At 33.5% G+C, this 16,623-nt stretch overlaps 1 protein-coding gene across 2 annotated transcripts in view; it reads left to right on the top strand.

Annotated features, from left to right (window-relative positions):
* The window catches only part of LOC145290401 (uncharacterized), a 179,332-nt gene that overhangs the window by 144,191 nt on the left and 18,518 nt on the right, over positions 1 to 16,623 (top strand). For both annotated transcript variants that reach the window (XM_080136484.1, XM_080136486.1), the window contains exons 19-22: positions 5,451 to 5,534; positions 6,021 to 6,128; positions 7,298 to 7,455; positions 13,818 to 13,926. In XM_080136484.1, the coding sequence (XP_079992610.1) occupies positions 5,451 to 5,534; positions 6,021 to 6,128; positions 7,298 to 7,455; positions 13,818 to 13,926 (459 nt within the window). The remainder of the gene's footprint in view (positions 1 to 5,450; positions 5,535 to 6,020; positions 6,129 to 7,297; positions 7,456 to 13,817; positions 13,927 to 16,623) is intronic.

Genomic DNA, 16,623 nt, shown 5'->3' with positions numbered 1-16,623 from the left:
AAAGAAAAAAGTTTGTCACGACTTTCAAAGATAGCGCTGTATTTTTGCAAGAAGAAAAAGGTTCGTCACGACTTAGAAAGGTAAATTTTTATACTTTTGGAAAAAGAATTCGTCACTTGTGGTTTTCGCTGTTAAAATCAGGCGTTATTATTTTTTTCTCTGGAGAAAAATATACACTTGATTTTTTTTTTCTTTAGACAATGAACATTTTTATCTTTTTTCTGTTCGTTTTATTGTCTGGAGGAAGAAATAAGAAAGAATAAAACGGTTTTGTAAAATTCAGCGAACGTTTTGGAATTGCTAATGCTGACAAAGCAAAATGGATGAATTGAAAGTAGCGTTGGAACATTTGACCAAGTTGCATATTGATGCCGCAAAGCGTCAGTCACAATTCGAAAAAACACTGGACTGAACGTCAAATACGATTCGATGAATCAGCAAAGGAATTGCAAAAGCAGTTAGCGGAATGTCAAATATGAACTGAAAAACAGTTAGCCAAATGTCAATTACGAACAGAGGAATTACTTACAGAAATTGTTAAAAATAATGCGAATGTGGAAAGCAATTCAGCATTTTCTCAGAATGCACTATGGACCGCGATAGACAATTTTAAATACGAGGAAGAGGAAAAATTATTCACAGCGTATTTTCGGCATTATGAAGATTTTTTTAATATTGACTGCAGCAACTGGTTTGATCAAAAGAAAACCAGACTACGACAATTGAAAACGGCTGAGCATGATAAATTCGTGGATTACATCTTGCCTCGGAAAATAGCAGATTCATCATTCAATGAGATGGTAAATTTGTTAACAGAACTTTTCTCGCCAAAAACGTCTCTTTTCCATAAACGTTGGAGATGTTTGAATGTTGTAAAAGACGATAATAACGATTTTACCACCTACGCAACTGTAGTGAACAAAGACTGTGATGACTTTGAGTTGTTTGAACTAACAGCAGACAATTTTAAATATCTTCTGTTTGCGCAAGGGTTAACCTCGGAAAAAGATGCGGAAATCAGGTGCAGAGCCCTTACAAAATTAGAAAATAAACCGAACTTAACACTTCAAAAATTGACTGAGGATTGTAAAAAAGTAGAAATTATAAAAAAAAGATGCAAGAAATATCGAAGCAGGCATCGCGAATATAAAATGATAACTAAGAAAAAACCGTCGAAATGGCACACAGACACTAACCACCGAAACTCAGAAAAACTAAAAGCATAGAGCGCTTGTTTCAGATGTAGTGGAATACATTGGGTAAGGGATTGCCCATTTTTAATAAAAAGATGCCATTTATGCAATAAGATCGGTCATAAAAGCTTGCACTGTAAGAAAACTCAGAATAGAAGCTGTGTACGTCAAACCAGAACTAAGGACGTTGTAGATGAAAATCTACACAAATATGTAACGGTTAACATTTTCGGCAAGGCTATTAAATTCCAATTAGACAGTGGATCGGATCTTTCAATAATAAATCTCAAAACGTGGAAAATATTACAAAAGCCGACTATGTTAAAAACTAACAGAACAGCGACAGCCGTTAATGGTACAAAAATTCATTTTGAAGGTGAATTAATTACAAACGTCACTTTACGGGGGAAAACAAAAAAAAACTAAGATTGTATGTGCTAAAAGATAGTGAGAACCTGTTCGGTTCTGACAGCATTGAGGATTTTCGTCTCTGAGATCTTCCTATATCCACATTCTGCAAGAAAATAGATACCCGCCCAGCAGAAACGGAGAAACTTATAACTTGTTTTAAAAAAGAATTCACAAACGTATTTATTCCTGGCCTGGGGAGCTGTACAAAAATGGCCACAGATTTTAAGTTTACACTTGGTACACAACCGGTGTTTAAAAAGAAATGTAATGTCCCGTTCACTTCCCTGAACAAAATAAATCAGGAACTAGACAGATTAGAAAGCATTGGTATACTAACTAAAATTGAATATAGTGAGTGGGCTGCTCCGGCAGTTTACGTAAAGAAAAGACCGGACTCAACGGTCCTTAGAAGATTTTCACTATCCATTACCTAGTCCAGAAGAAGTGTTTACAAAATTAAATGGCGGCAAGTTTTTTTCTTAGATCAACCTAAGTGACGCTTACCTACAGATTCCGGTAAACAACAAAAGCGCTAACCTCCTCTGTATAACACTCATCGGGGTTTGTACAGATACGAAAGACTCGCATTTGGTATCAAGGTGGCATCCGCAATATTCCAGCAAGTAATGGATACTATGCTGTCCGGCTTGGACACTGCAATCGCATATCTTGATAACATTATCATAGCGAGCAAAAGCAGGGAGGAACATGAAAAACATATCAGACAAGTATTCAGTCGAATACAAGATTATGGATTTAAGATCAAAGCAGATAAATGCGAGTTCTTTTTACAAACAATTAAATACCTGGGTCAAATACTCGATAAAGATGGAAGACTCCCAGACCCAGATAGGGCGACCACTATTTAAGAAATGCCAGCACCAGTAAACATAACTCAATTGCAGAGTTTTTTAGGTTTGGCAAATTATTATCAGGGGTTCATCCTAAATATGCACAAATTGCGCGCACCACTTAATGAATTGCTGAAAAAGGATAAGGCTTGGGAGTGGACAGAAGATTGCCAGACATCATTCCAAGAAATAAAAAGAATTCTGACTTCAAAACTATTCCTAGCGCATTTCAACCCGTAGTTGGACATAATAGTAGCTAGCGACGCTAGTCAATATGGTGTCAGGGCGTGCATGCTACATCGAATGCCGGATGGCTCAAAACAGCCTATTGCTTTCACATCACAGACTCTTTTGCCAGCGGAAAAGAATTATTCTCAGATCGAGAAAGAGGCCCTAGGAATTATATTTGCAGTTTCAAAATTCTGCCGGTTCTTGTACGGAAGACATTTTTTTCTACAAACCGATCATAAGCCGTTGATATCCATTTTGGGATCAAAAAAAGGTCTTCCAACATTCACTGTGAACCGACTATTAAGATGGGGAACTATTCTGCTGAACTATAATTTTACAATTCAATTTCTCCCCTCAAAACAACTAGCCCATGCAGATGGCCTATCGAGACTGATTCCTGCCAAAATGGAACCTCTTAAAGATTCAGTAATCGTGGCACTACGTATTAATAGTGATGTAAAAACCATGATATTATCCGCGAACTGCCAGTCACACTTCAGGAAATTAAGTCAGAATCCCTAAATGACAATTTCATTCAAACCACGAAGCAGAAATTAGCATTGGGTGACACCAGTCCAGATTTTTTCTGGTTGCGAGGAAATACTGTTATATGGTGAAAGGGTTGTCATCCCCCAAACCCTTCAAAAAAGAATTCTCAGGGATTTTCACATGGGGCATCCAGGAATAAACAGAATGAAAAGTCTAATGAGAAGTTTTGTTTATTGGCCAGCTATGGATCAAGATATTACCGACATGGCGAATAGATGCAAAGGCTGAGCTTTGGCTGCAAAAGCACCACTGATAACATATAAACCTTGGCCTAAGGCTGAACAACCATGGTCGAGGATCCACATCGATTATGCGGGACCTGTGGAGGATTTTTACTATCTGATAGTAGTTGACTCTTACTCTAAATGGCTAGAGGTACTAAGATGCAAAAAACCGACCACAGCAACAACGACAAATTTTTTATTGGAATTGTTTGCTCGGTTTGGGGTTGTAGACTGTTTGGTTAGCGACAATGCTACACAGTTCACCTCGACAGAGTTCAGAGAATTCTGCGAGACGTATCAAGTCAAGCATACTACGACACCCCAGTACCATGCCAGAAGCAACGGCCAGGCTGAACGCTTCATCAATATGCTTAAAAGGGCATTAAAAAAGGCGCCCGGTACACAGACAGAAAAGGCCCTTCAGCAATTTCTGCAGGTTTACAGAATCATGAGAAATCCGAACAAACCAGATGCAGAAATCATGGTTGGACGAAAAATAAAATCCGTATTTGATAAACTGCTGCCCAAACACATGGTACACAACAGAACCTCTACAATGCCAATGAAATGGTTTAACAGCAGAGATAACGTGTATTTTAGATATTTTAGAAATAACGTTTCTTTTTGGGAACAGGGCACGATCTTACGAAGAATCGGCTATGTTACATACATCATTCAGGGCCCAAAGTTCCAACATAAGAGGCACCTGAACCAAATTAGGAAACGCTTCTACGAGGATCAAGAAGAACCACAGCAGGACGACAGTGAGGCGATTGAAACTGTGTATGACTGTTTTGACATAGACCCTCCAAAGGGCTGTCAGAACAGATACGCTCCGGCAAAAAGAGGAAGCGCCTTGGTGGTCTGCCCCAAAAGGAAGAAATACTGATTTTCACAACCGCAAAAATCAGCTTAGGGGGCGGTGCTGTGGGGGAATCACCCTCTAAATGGACTGTTCTATTCATTATATAAACCATAGACCTTTTGATCCCAGGTGTGGACACAGAGCGACCCTCGCCTGCTCGGTGACGTTTACTACTCTTCAGTTGTAACCTTTTTACGCTGTTGTTCCAGTAATACATTGTTTAAACTCTATTCCGTTGTTCTGTTTTCTTTGTGGCTTATTGCAAGCCAGAACAGTGTTTTACATCTGTAGAATTTTTTGTATGTCCAGTTTATGCCTGAAGCTCATGCGTGTTAGTCTCCACATTCAAGGGTTTTCCTTAATATTTTAGCTGTTTTCATTAGTTTTGTTATTATTACTGTTATTATGTTTTATTATTATTACTTTTATTATGTTTTGTTATTATTACTGTTATTATGTTTTGTTATTATTACTGTTATTATGTTTTGTTATTATTACTTTTATTATGTTTTGTTATTGTTACTGTTATTATGTTTTGTTATTATTACTGTTATTATGTTTTGTTATTATTACTGTTATTATGTTTTGCTATTGTTACTGTTATTATGTTTTGTTATTATTACTGTTATTATGTTTTGTTATTATTACTGTTATTATGTTTTGTTATTGTTACTGTTATTATGTTTTGTTATTATTACTGTTATTATGTTTTATTATTATTACTGTTATTATGTTTTGTTATTATTACTGTTATTATGTTTTATTATTATTACTGTTATTATGTTTTGTTATTATTACTGTTATTATGTTTTGTTATTATTAATGTTATTATGTTTTGTTATTATTACTGTTATTATGTTTTGTTATTGTTATTTTGTTATTATGTTTTGTTATTATTACTGTTATTATGTTTTATTATTATTACTGTTATTATGTTTTATTATTATTACTGTTATTATGTTTTATTATTATTACTGTTATTATGTTTTGTTATTATTACTGTTATTATGTTTTGTTATTATTACTGTTATTATGTTTTGTTATTATTAATGTTATTAATGTTATTATGTTTTGTTATTATGTTTTGTTATTGTTATTTTGTTATTGTTATGTTATTATTATTCAGGTATATGATGATGTAAAACAGTTAATTAAACGAAGTTTAATCTTGGAGACGAGCAATCAGGATTTGCAATCTCAACTTAATAAGGTTAGTTGCTTTATAAATTTGTTTTTACTAATAAGTCATTACTTAACCAAGCCAGTGAGGGACTCGAGGATAAGAGTTAAAAGAGATTGTCAGTTAGATGATGATAGCTACCATGAGAGGACGGAAACAATGACCAGAAATTTACATAAGGAAAATTAATTATCCAAAGGGGAAAGGGGAACAACCCTGTTAGATGATTGTTGTAGTTTAAATTTCAATATATGTGTGTGTGTGTGTGTGTGTGTTTAAATAATCAACAGCTTGATCTAAATTTCAATTTTTAACAAACAAAAATGGTGAGGGTGTAGGATATTTCATATCTATCATAAATTACATGAATCAACCAAGAAGTTAAAATCGTTCTTTGTGTTTAATTAAACTTGTTCAACGTTTTACACTTTTTATTACGTTTTAATTTTATCCTAGTTTTGGAATGACCATTGTTTCAGATAATGCGTTTTGCTTTTTTTTTCACTTCAATTTCAGAAAAACATGTCTTCCAGTGATTCTGAAAGTTTGTTATCACAGAGATCTGCCCAACAAATAGCGGAAATAAGATCCGCACGTGAACGAATCGTCCAAGCTGAGATTGAGGTCAGTCGTTAAGCACCAACGCGTTTCAGTTAATTTAGTTTTTAATTTATCAAACAAAAATATTTTTATCTGAGCTCTAAAGATGGCGTACTTCTTTTTCGATTTGTCTCTCAAATCAACCATCTTTAGAAAATGGTGTTTCTTTCCTTACAACTGGTTTGCCAATTGTTTTTTCAAGATTCTGTTGCAATGCCTCATTCTACTACTAAATCAGGATCACTGACTCTGATAAACCATATCTATCCTTCAAAGCAGATGGTAAGTTATCCTCATTTCCGTGTGTACACTTTTGCATTTTGGGGTTGCAATTTTTCATTGACTAAGGAAGAACAGACACATTTTTTTTTAACCTGAACACCAATACTTGAAGAATTGAAAGAGAACAGAAAGTTTTTTTCTTATTCACTCAAACAAGTCATATTGTCACTTGAATGTAAGGAGCTATTATTTGAGATCATATCTGCAGGGACACTATGTGGAAAGTTGAGCAGCAAGATGTTTGTTTTCATTACATTTAAATTTTTGCATGACCGTACAGTCAGGGAAGCAGGAGACAAGGAGGAAATTCCAAAGTCCAGCAGTCTGAGGGAAGAAACTATTAGAGTAGAAGACTTTCCTACATCTAAAGACCTCTACAGTGAAGGGGTGAGATTTTGCTTTTTGTCTGGGGTATTTACATCGAAGAGGCACGAGTGATACACCTTTGTCCAAACACATCCCATTAAAACAATTGTAAAACTGGTACAGGGTGCAACATTCTGGGGTTGGAGCTTCATTGATAGTGTAGAACCTATTGGATTGGCGACATTATTTTGGATCTTGTCTAAGAGGGAGATATCAGTGGTAGATACAATTTGGTAACAATACCCCATGCATGAGCAAATGGTAGCTTTGTAGAGATATAGGATAGTATCAGGTATGAGTAATTTTCTAGCCTGATAGAGAGAGCCCACTTCTTTTACAACTTTACTCTTATTTTATGCTTAAATACTTTTATGAATATGTTCGGACGTTACATCGGTGAAAACGTTCTGCATATAAAAAGCAAGGTGAGATATATATCTGAATAATCCATATGAAATTTAGTTTTGAAAAATGAATTTGTCTTGGAATTTTAAAAATTGATAAAACGTTTTAAAACTAAAAATATAAAACAAATTTAATTGTAGGCTGAAAGGTTGAAACAACAAATCCATAGTCTCGTCTTAAAACAAAGCAGTGCGGAAAGTGAACTGAACGAATTGCTGAAATTAAAACCTGCTTTGGCCGAGGCAAAGAACGAAGCCGTGCAACTTCGGAGACGATATGAGGAAGAGAAAATGAAAACGTTAGTGTTTTTTTTTAATTATTTTCAATCAAACATTTTTTTTTTTTTTTTTTTTATTTTGATTATTATTTTCATTATTATTTTGATTCTTTGGATTATTATTTTGATTATTGTTTTGATTATTTGAATTATTATGTTTATTATTTTGATTATTATTTTGAATAATTTGATTATTATTTTGATTATTATGATTATTATTTTGATTATTATGATTATTATTTTGATTATTATTTTGATTATTATTTTGATTATTATTTTGATTATTATTTTGATTATTTTTTTGATTATTATTTTGATTATTATGATTATTATTTTGATTATTATGATTATTATTTTGATTATTATTTTGATTATTTTTTTTATTATTATTTTGATTATTTTTTTGATTATTTTTTTGATTATTATTTTGATTATTATTTTGATTATTATTTTGATTATTATTTTGATTATTTTTATTATTATTTTTATTATTTTTTTATTATTTTGATTATTTTTTTTATTATTATTTTGATTATTTTTATTATTATTTTTATTATTTTGATTATTCCGACTATTATTCTCATCTTGAACATTATTTTCACAATGCCTGAAGTAACACTCCTAATGAGAACAGTAGTTCAAATGATTCAAGTACTATGAATTATCAATCCTCATTTACAAAATTCCCGAACATAAAACATTTGGTGCTTGGTCGGAATAATATTGAAAATTGAAAAAGTTCACTTAAAATTTGAATAAAATCCATGTTATCTACTTAATTGCCATGTCGAAATTATTAACATATCCAAAACTTACGAATATTGCTTTCGAAAAATAAAATTTGCAAGTTGAGTTAAAAGTTGGCATATAAAAACAGTTGTTTATTATTTAACTAGCAGGACCCAGGTACTGGCTTAGCCCGGTGGAAGTATTCCCCGCCACCTGTAAAAAAAACAAACAATTAAACTACGGTTCTTAGTAGAAGCCACTGCCGACCCAGTAAAATAGTAGGCACTGGCCCCTATGGTCAAAATGAATGTACCGAAGTAACAACTTTAGTATCTATAAACCCATTCTTAACATGGGGATTTGATTATGTGCTGTGATTAATCTGTGTTTTCACCTAACGTGTCACATAACAGTAGGGTAGTGTGGCCTATTAGATAGCAGTTGTTACCGTCCGCCTATAATGTGTAATGAAAATAAGAGAGTGAACTAAAATGTTTCAAATCAGCGTATTTCATATATATTTATATATTGAAGAGTTTTGCTTCCAAATAATTACATTTTTTTATTAAGATTTCTTTCCAAAACAAAAAAACAACATTATGGAATTTTAAGCAGAGAAATATGTTGCGGAAATAAAATTGTTAGCAAAAAATAAAATAGTTTTAAATCGTGAAATAAACTTCTGCAATTTTTATTATGGCATAATAATTTTTAAAAAATGCAAATATTTGAGAGCTAACTTCAAATTAGTTTAGAGTCAATATCCTCAATATAGCCGACTTCTCTATATAGCATTAAAAAAGGTAATGTTGAAGCTGCAAAAAAAAGTTAAATTGGTTGTTTCTCATTGTATTTCACATTCACCTTATCTGATGACATTTAAAGTTTTTTGGGTAATCTGTAACCGAATAACACATTTAAAATTGTCGCTAGCAAATAGTCTTGTCATAAGCCAAACAATGCGTGCACATGTGTTGTTTGGCTGGTCGTCAGAAGGCATAGCGTTAATATGTATAAACTATTTGTTGGCGATGATTTCACCTGCGAAATTCATTATAATGATATCAGAAACCCTATGAGTGTCGTAAAATTGCACGGAAAAGATAAGATAATTAACAAATAAACTTCTGTATTTTTTAAAATTTTATTTTATTTTTTGTAAATTGTTTCTATTTTTTGTTTATTTGTTATTTTTGTGAAGAGAAATCTATAAATATAAAAGCAAAAATGTATGTTTGTATGTGTGTTCGCTTTTCCTGTATGTCTACAAAATGCTTTTTTCAGAGAAGCGGTCGGTCGCTTCACAACTTTTTAAAACTTTTTATATCACATATAAATCGTAATATCTCAGAGTTAACAACGAAGCTCACCTGTCTATTTAATTTTGCTCGATTTCAGGAAGATAAATATTCAACATTTGTCGCTCGCCGCATGTGGGTTAGTCTTTTTCCTATAACATCTTGGGAAAATAAAAATTCCGCAGTCAAACTTGACCTCATTAACTCATTAAAACGGGCACCTGTCAAATCCAAGTAATTAAATAAATTCAAACGTGTTTCCGTTAGCATGTTGCGGTGGGGCAATGGTTAACGTTGCACGTTTTTTTTTCACACTTTAATTTACAACTTTGCCTCAACGGTTCGGGTTCGATCCTCATACTTATTTTTTTACCCCCCTCCCACCTCTGGAGTTTCCACACACACCTCCAAACACCCGGGCAACGCCGGTTATCCCTCGCTAGTCTTAATATAAAAGACAATAAATATTTGGGCGGTAAACTCTTCAATATATAAATATATATGTAATGCGTCGGTTTGAATATCACCAATGTACATGTGTGTATAATGGCATAAAAATCGAGTGCAAGAACGGTGTAGTTATTAAGTTATTTTGACAAAAATGTCATCTACACTGTTGAGAATGATGATGTAAATGATGATGGAGATTCTTAAGCGTGTTTTTAACTTTGTAAAAAAAAAAGCAAGTAAACTGGATATTTAACGTTTGTTTAATGATTTTCTTTTGTATTTTTTGATCTTACATGACTCTGATGCTCTATGGATTTAATGAACTTGACTCCGGGCATATTAATATATCTCTAAGTGACGGCATATTTTAATAGTAGTAAGCGTTCATTCATAAATCGAAGAATTGGATTCCAAAATATGAAAATTTTAAGAGTTCAGTTTATCAGAATGGACGGACTTTGTCGAGGGAGCCTTTATTATTTATGAATTGGAAATTGGAAAGATTATCTTAGGTATACCTATGTATTAAGCCAGACACAGTTGGTGTAATCACAGATTCTGTGGAATGTGTAGAATTTGTACTGGTGATAACTTGTAGTAGTGGTAGGACTAAATAATTAGAGAGAAAAGTAGGGACTCCTTCCTCTAAAGATGTTGCGATTGTGATGGTGTTGTTCATAGAATGCAATGTAGCACTTTAATAGCACGACTGAATGTGTATAAAATGGTGTTTGGAAGCTACATGGGATATTGGGTTTAACCCTGACGTATTGAATTTGTATGCAGCATCTGTTACAAACTTACGATACTTTGGTCCAGAGAGAAATTTCTGCAGTCATTTTATTATATATGGAGATAAACAGGAGTTTTTATGATAACAAAGGAGATAACTGCATAAAAAACGCTAATGATAGATCGATAGATTGTGGAAGTAAATAGCTTATGTTCATTTCGACATGATAATTAAGTGGATAACATTGTTTTTAGTTGAAATTCTGAACAAGCACCAAACATTTTTTGTTTTGCTTTGAGATTAGAAATATAGCAAGGTGAAGTGGTGCAGTCATCTCCCCTCCTTCTCCCAACAGATATTTTTGTCTGGATATTTATCCTATGAATATTATGTAAATTTCATTTTCTGTAAAACACAAGACATCTATATAGCATGATTTTATTTAATTTTGTTGTCCAAAGTCGAAGGTACTCTCTTACCTGCTATTTGATTGATTGGTTTGAACTCCTGAAGATTTTATGCCAATATTGTGAGGAATGCTCAAATTTATTATATTTAAAAATATACTTTAAAATGTATATGCGTGGTATTACTTCTTATGGATATGTGTCACATATGACAGTTTTCTGAACTTTACTGCATCCGTGGTGGCTCATGGCAAATTGGAAGCGCATGTTGTTGAGTCTGTGACGTCATCATTAGAAGATTGCCATGCATGGCCAACAGGCTTTATCTGGTTTGGTTTTTCAACAGAGGCCCCCGCCATCTCTTAGTAGATGTATTGCCTAAAGAACCTCATTTTCCCCTGAACAGTAACCCTCCAGAATATCAAAGAGAGGCTAACAGGTGATACACCTTGTCATCCCCCTCCTGCTCCTGACACTGGTGAGAATGGACAGGCATTTTCATCTGAATATTTCTCCTGTTAATATTAAGCTTTACAGAAGCTAAAATTTACATGAAGCTTACATGTATATAAAAGCATGATTTCAAAGTCAGAGGTAACCTTTGACCTGGTTTTTGATTGATTGGTTTGAACAGCATGCCAACTCACGATTGTATGCCAATATTGCAAGGGATTATCAAATTTATTACCTATAAATATATAAAAGGCAAAAACTTTTATGTCACGTCTAAATCATAATATCTACGAGTTAACAACGGGGGTCGCCTGTCTATTTAATTTGCCCGAGTTTGAAAAGCTAAATATTCAACATTTTTTAATCGCCGCATGTGGATTGGGCTTTTTTGTATAATAAAAGTGAAACTAAGCTTAACACATGGTTCCCGGCGCGATCGCCGGGAACGTCCAAAAGCAATTGGCTTTGATCAATGCGGAGTTTCTCCTTATATCAGACAATGACTACTTTTCAAACAAATCGTGAAATTCATGTCCGCAAGAAAAAATTTTTGAAATCGTAAATTGAAGGGATTCCAAATATGAATGTTTGTTTTTTATGTTTCATAATCTCTGGTTAGATCAGATTGCACAATGACATGAACATTCTCATGACAGTTTTCTAAGCCTTACTACTTCCGTGCTGGCTCATGACAAATTGGAAGCAGGTGTTTTCGTTTGTAATGCCATCATTAGAAGATTACAATTCAGGGCCAATGGACTTCCTCTATCCGGTTTGGATTTTTAATAGAGTCCCTTCCTCCTTTTCTAGATGTATTGCCTTCACCACGACTGACAAACTCCATTTATCCCTTGTAATCCTCTAAAATATCAAAGGACGGCTAACAGGTGCTACACTTTGTCCATATGTGATCTGGAACTGTGAAAAGCAGAGATGTTGATCTCTGTGCTTACATACATCATTTAGTATTCCCAAATAGTTACCCATCTGATACTGGGCAGGCTCAATGCCACTTAACTTCAGTGATCTAATGAAAACTGATATGTCGACATGATTATACTCTCTGAATGTTTATAATGTACTTCAAATGGTTATGTGTGACGTTGCTTCTTCTGGATATGTGCAACATAGTTGTCTTTATTGAGAAGATGCCATGTATAGGATAGAAAAAAATAAATAAAAATTAGTATTTACTTGGTTTCTCTCTTCTTCAGTCAATTGTCTAACATTCAGAGAGTTTTTTTTTTCTCCAGAAGATAAGAAAGACACCGAAAATTTTTTTTTACATTGTTCAACTTTTATTACTTAATCTCACATACAGAATGGGAATATAGGCGCTGTTTTCGTGAAGACTAGGCTAATAGCAAGAGTAAAAAATTCATGAAATGAGCAACGAAATATCATCCACACTCTGCATATTCTAATGAATATTTTTCTGTCATGACAAATTGTCTGAATTTCTTATTTTTCACATTCATTCTAAAAGAATTAATTGGTCAGATATAAAAGAAGCAATTTGAATTGCAATTGAAATACAGAATATGGAATTGTCAAGGTGCAACAGGTTGATAGGCATGGTTTACGGCAAATTCCTTGGGAGTAAACTGATTGATAAGCTTGATTATGTGACCTAATTCAAAGCTACTTTCTCGATTATAAATTTTGTCCTATTTTCAAGGTTTTCTTTCGTTTACTTTATTTTTCTCTTCCACCAATGGACTGGCAGATTTAATACTTAAGAGGAATAGCTTGTCAGTTTAGGGCCACATTACAAAGTAAATTTATTATTTTTTTCAGTGGCCTTATCGTTTGATATACGGAATAATGGTACTGATACTGTTTTTGAACTAGACAAAACTGATGTTTTGTTTGGCTTTTTATAACTGTTTACATTAACAGCTAGAAAATGTCAAAGCAGCTTTGAATGTTATTTCATTATTTTCTTGTGTTGGAATGCTGACTTGTTTTTATTTTGATACTGATTCGTATACATTCGGCTTTTTTGCATAAATCTGCATTAATGTTTATTTATATGAAGCATGTACTGGTAACGTAGAAAAACTCTAGTCCCCCCCCACCCCAAAGAAAACTGAAAAATGCCTGCTAAATTGGCAAAAGATTGCACCTTTTCACAACTAAAAATCACCCAAGTCCAACAAAAACTTTGATTAATTTCTGTTTTTCTTTTTTTGCTATTCAAAAAGTAAAGATTGGAGGGGGAGACAACTCTTGCTTTATTTGCTTTTTTTGTATTAGATTTCAAAGAATAGTTGTTTCTGATGGGCATACTCTTTTTTTGTTTTATCTCTGCAGTAAGTTATTGCAACAAACACAAAATTACATGCGGCAAGAAATTCACAGACTTCAATCTGCTGGTTTAAACCAATCAAGGTTGGACAAGGAAGATTCACTAAAAAATTCAGTAAGTTTAATTATTTCTAAAAGATGTTTTTTTGTTTTGTTTTCTGGTTATTTAACGTTGAATCTAGTAATTTGGATAAATTTTCATGTTTAAAGTTATTAAGAACTTTAAACATTTATTCATGTTGCGATTGTATGCATATTCAGTGCTGATTCTATTTAATCCATAGATGAAATCCTAATAGAGATTATCATTTGGGGTCAAAATGAACCTGGAAATAATGACAACTAGAGAATGATTCTACAAGTCTCTTAAATTGAGACTTCATCAGCAGATGCAGTTTAATTTCATACCCCAGGATAGATTTCATTCAACTCATCATAGATGGGACTCTGATAGGTACCATCACTCTGTTAGAGTAGACCTGAGACTACAAAAAGACTTTTGCTGATTGTGAATATATGGTATTCATAAACAACAAAGATAATATAATATATGTATGCATGTATATATTATGATGTGAAGTCATAACAGGGCCATAACACATCAATAGCCACCCCTCAGTTGAACTACCAGATAGCCAGACGATTCTTCCACATCTCTTATGCCAACAAGCAATTAACCGCTAACTAATGTGAATAGCTAGACAAGGAACTCCCGTACCCATCCCTCTTTCACTCTCCCTCTCTTACAATCTCTCTCTCCCTCCAAAAGTAAAAAAGGGAAAAATTCGAAGTCACCTAGCAACAAAGTCAGTTAGAAGCTTAAAAAGAAGTGGAAATGAAACGTTTAACGGGAAGAAGAACAACAAAAAACATACACAGACAAAAGCTTCTCAAAAATACATTTTATGTATAGTTGCATAGCTTAGAACAAATACCAAAACACTGTCTCATTGGCTAGGCTATAGTGTGAATCCATGATATATCAACACGCGTGCCGTATGCCCAAGTCAATTCACACAGAGATGACCGAAAAAGGGGTGATGATGATTCTAGAGTTTTCTTGTGCTATGAAGGAACCAAAATGAACAATGTGAAACATGTTTTGTTTAGGATATAGCTAATGATTAGGATATCGCCTAAATCGGACTACAGAAACCATAATGGACTTTAGGATACATGTTTTGTTTTAATCCAAGATATGGTGATGAATTACGAAATCATCATAATGCAACTTGATGCAACAGTCTGCATCATAAAGCATATCATTAAAATCAATTTGGAGAATATGTCAACCAAGTGAAGCATTCGCAAAAAGGTTATAATGAATTGTTAACACACCGCCTAAAGACTGAGGATAATTTGCTGAAAGAAAAGACTAAGATGATCAGTTAAGTGTGAGAGAAAATGCCAATATAGAACGAAAGGAAAAAGAAAAGAAAGAGAGAGAGAGAGAGAGAAATAAAGGGGAGAAAAGATTGAACAATTCATGGACCGTGACACAATCTTCTGATCACTCGGAACTCCTCAGGACTGGATAAATTTTTTTTTTTAATATTTTCTTGATCGTTGATTGCTACATCCATCTAAGTACTTTGCATTTTCGGTTTACCCAACTCCGATATTCCCCCTTTTGAGTCGTTCGTTTACTTCTTATATCATAAATATGTTTCTTGTGATCATCTCCCGCCTCAGTCCATTGAGTTGTTTTAGGAAAATTCCATGAAGATTGAATCCCTTACTGTAATAACATTATATGTGTAAATCTGTGTTTAACCATTTGTTTGTTCTTGCCGTCCATATGCATCACTTGGGAGTATAATGAGAATAGCTTATCTCTAGCCAGACAATGTGTCACAAAGGTCGTAAATCTCACGGCTGACGTATCACTTTATATTTCTTCATGTGTTGCGAGCAATGTAGGAAGAACTGTCAATATGCAGAGTCGAAGATTCTGTACAAGAAACTACACCCAATTCCGGTCTCTCCCAGCTCATAATAATATATATAGTAGAACCCCCGGGGTACGGCATTAAAAATTAGTAACAAGATACAGTACAGTATATAATACACATGTATATAATCAAATAAATAACACCGTAAATAAATAATATGGTAAGGCGGAGCAAATACCGTAACTAAGGTCCGGAAAAAAACATTGTATTCCACATTGTAACCTGAACCAAAAAAAAAAAACATATTCTAGGGCCAGGCCACCGTATCCCGGGGTTCTACAGTATAATATATATATATATATATATATATATATATATATATATATATATATATATATATATATAATCTTCTTGCTAAGATTAGTGGAAAGAAATTCAGCAGAGTGCTCAATTATTGAAAATTAAATTCAAAATAAGAGTGTAATATTTATTTATATATTACAGAAGTTTAGAACAGCATGGAACCGTCGGTTTTGAGTCAACAACTTATATATCAGGGAAATATCCGCTATAAAACGGTTGAGCCAAAGTTATTTCTCTTGGATAGATATTTTCGGTACCAATATGAGAAGGCATTTTGAATGTGAGAGGTTTTAATCTTGGTCTACTCACCTGGTGGCAAATTCTAAACAAGCCTCCATCTTTGTTGGCTCAACTTTCAAAGTGCATGGACATCTGTAGTTTCGTCCGATATGGCTTTTAAAAATCCTGACAACTTCCTCCTTATGAAGTCATATGACTTTGAAACCATTGTCAAATGGCCAAACAATTTTGTCATACATATTTCTCCATGTGCTATATTGCCATCAGAAGAAACTTCTACACAAGTTCAATTTGCATATACTGTAATGTCGTACATG

The sequence above is a fragment of the Euprymna scolopes genome, chromosome 2 (assembly GCF_053919585.1).
Source record: "Euprymna scolopes isolate OS-2025 chromosome 2, ASM5391958v1, whole genome shotgun sequence".
NCBI lineage: Eukaryota > Metazoa > Mollusca > Cephalopoda > Sepiida > Sepiolidae > Euprymna > Euprymna scolopes.
The sequence above is the reverse complement of the archived record's forward strand: the minus strand, read 5'-3'. Positions and strand labels throughout refer to the sequence as shown.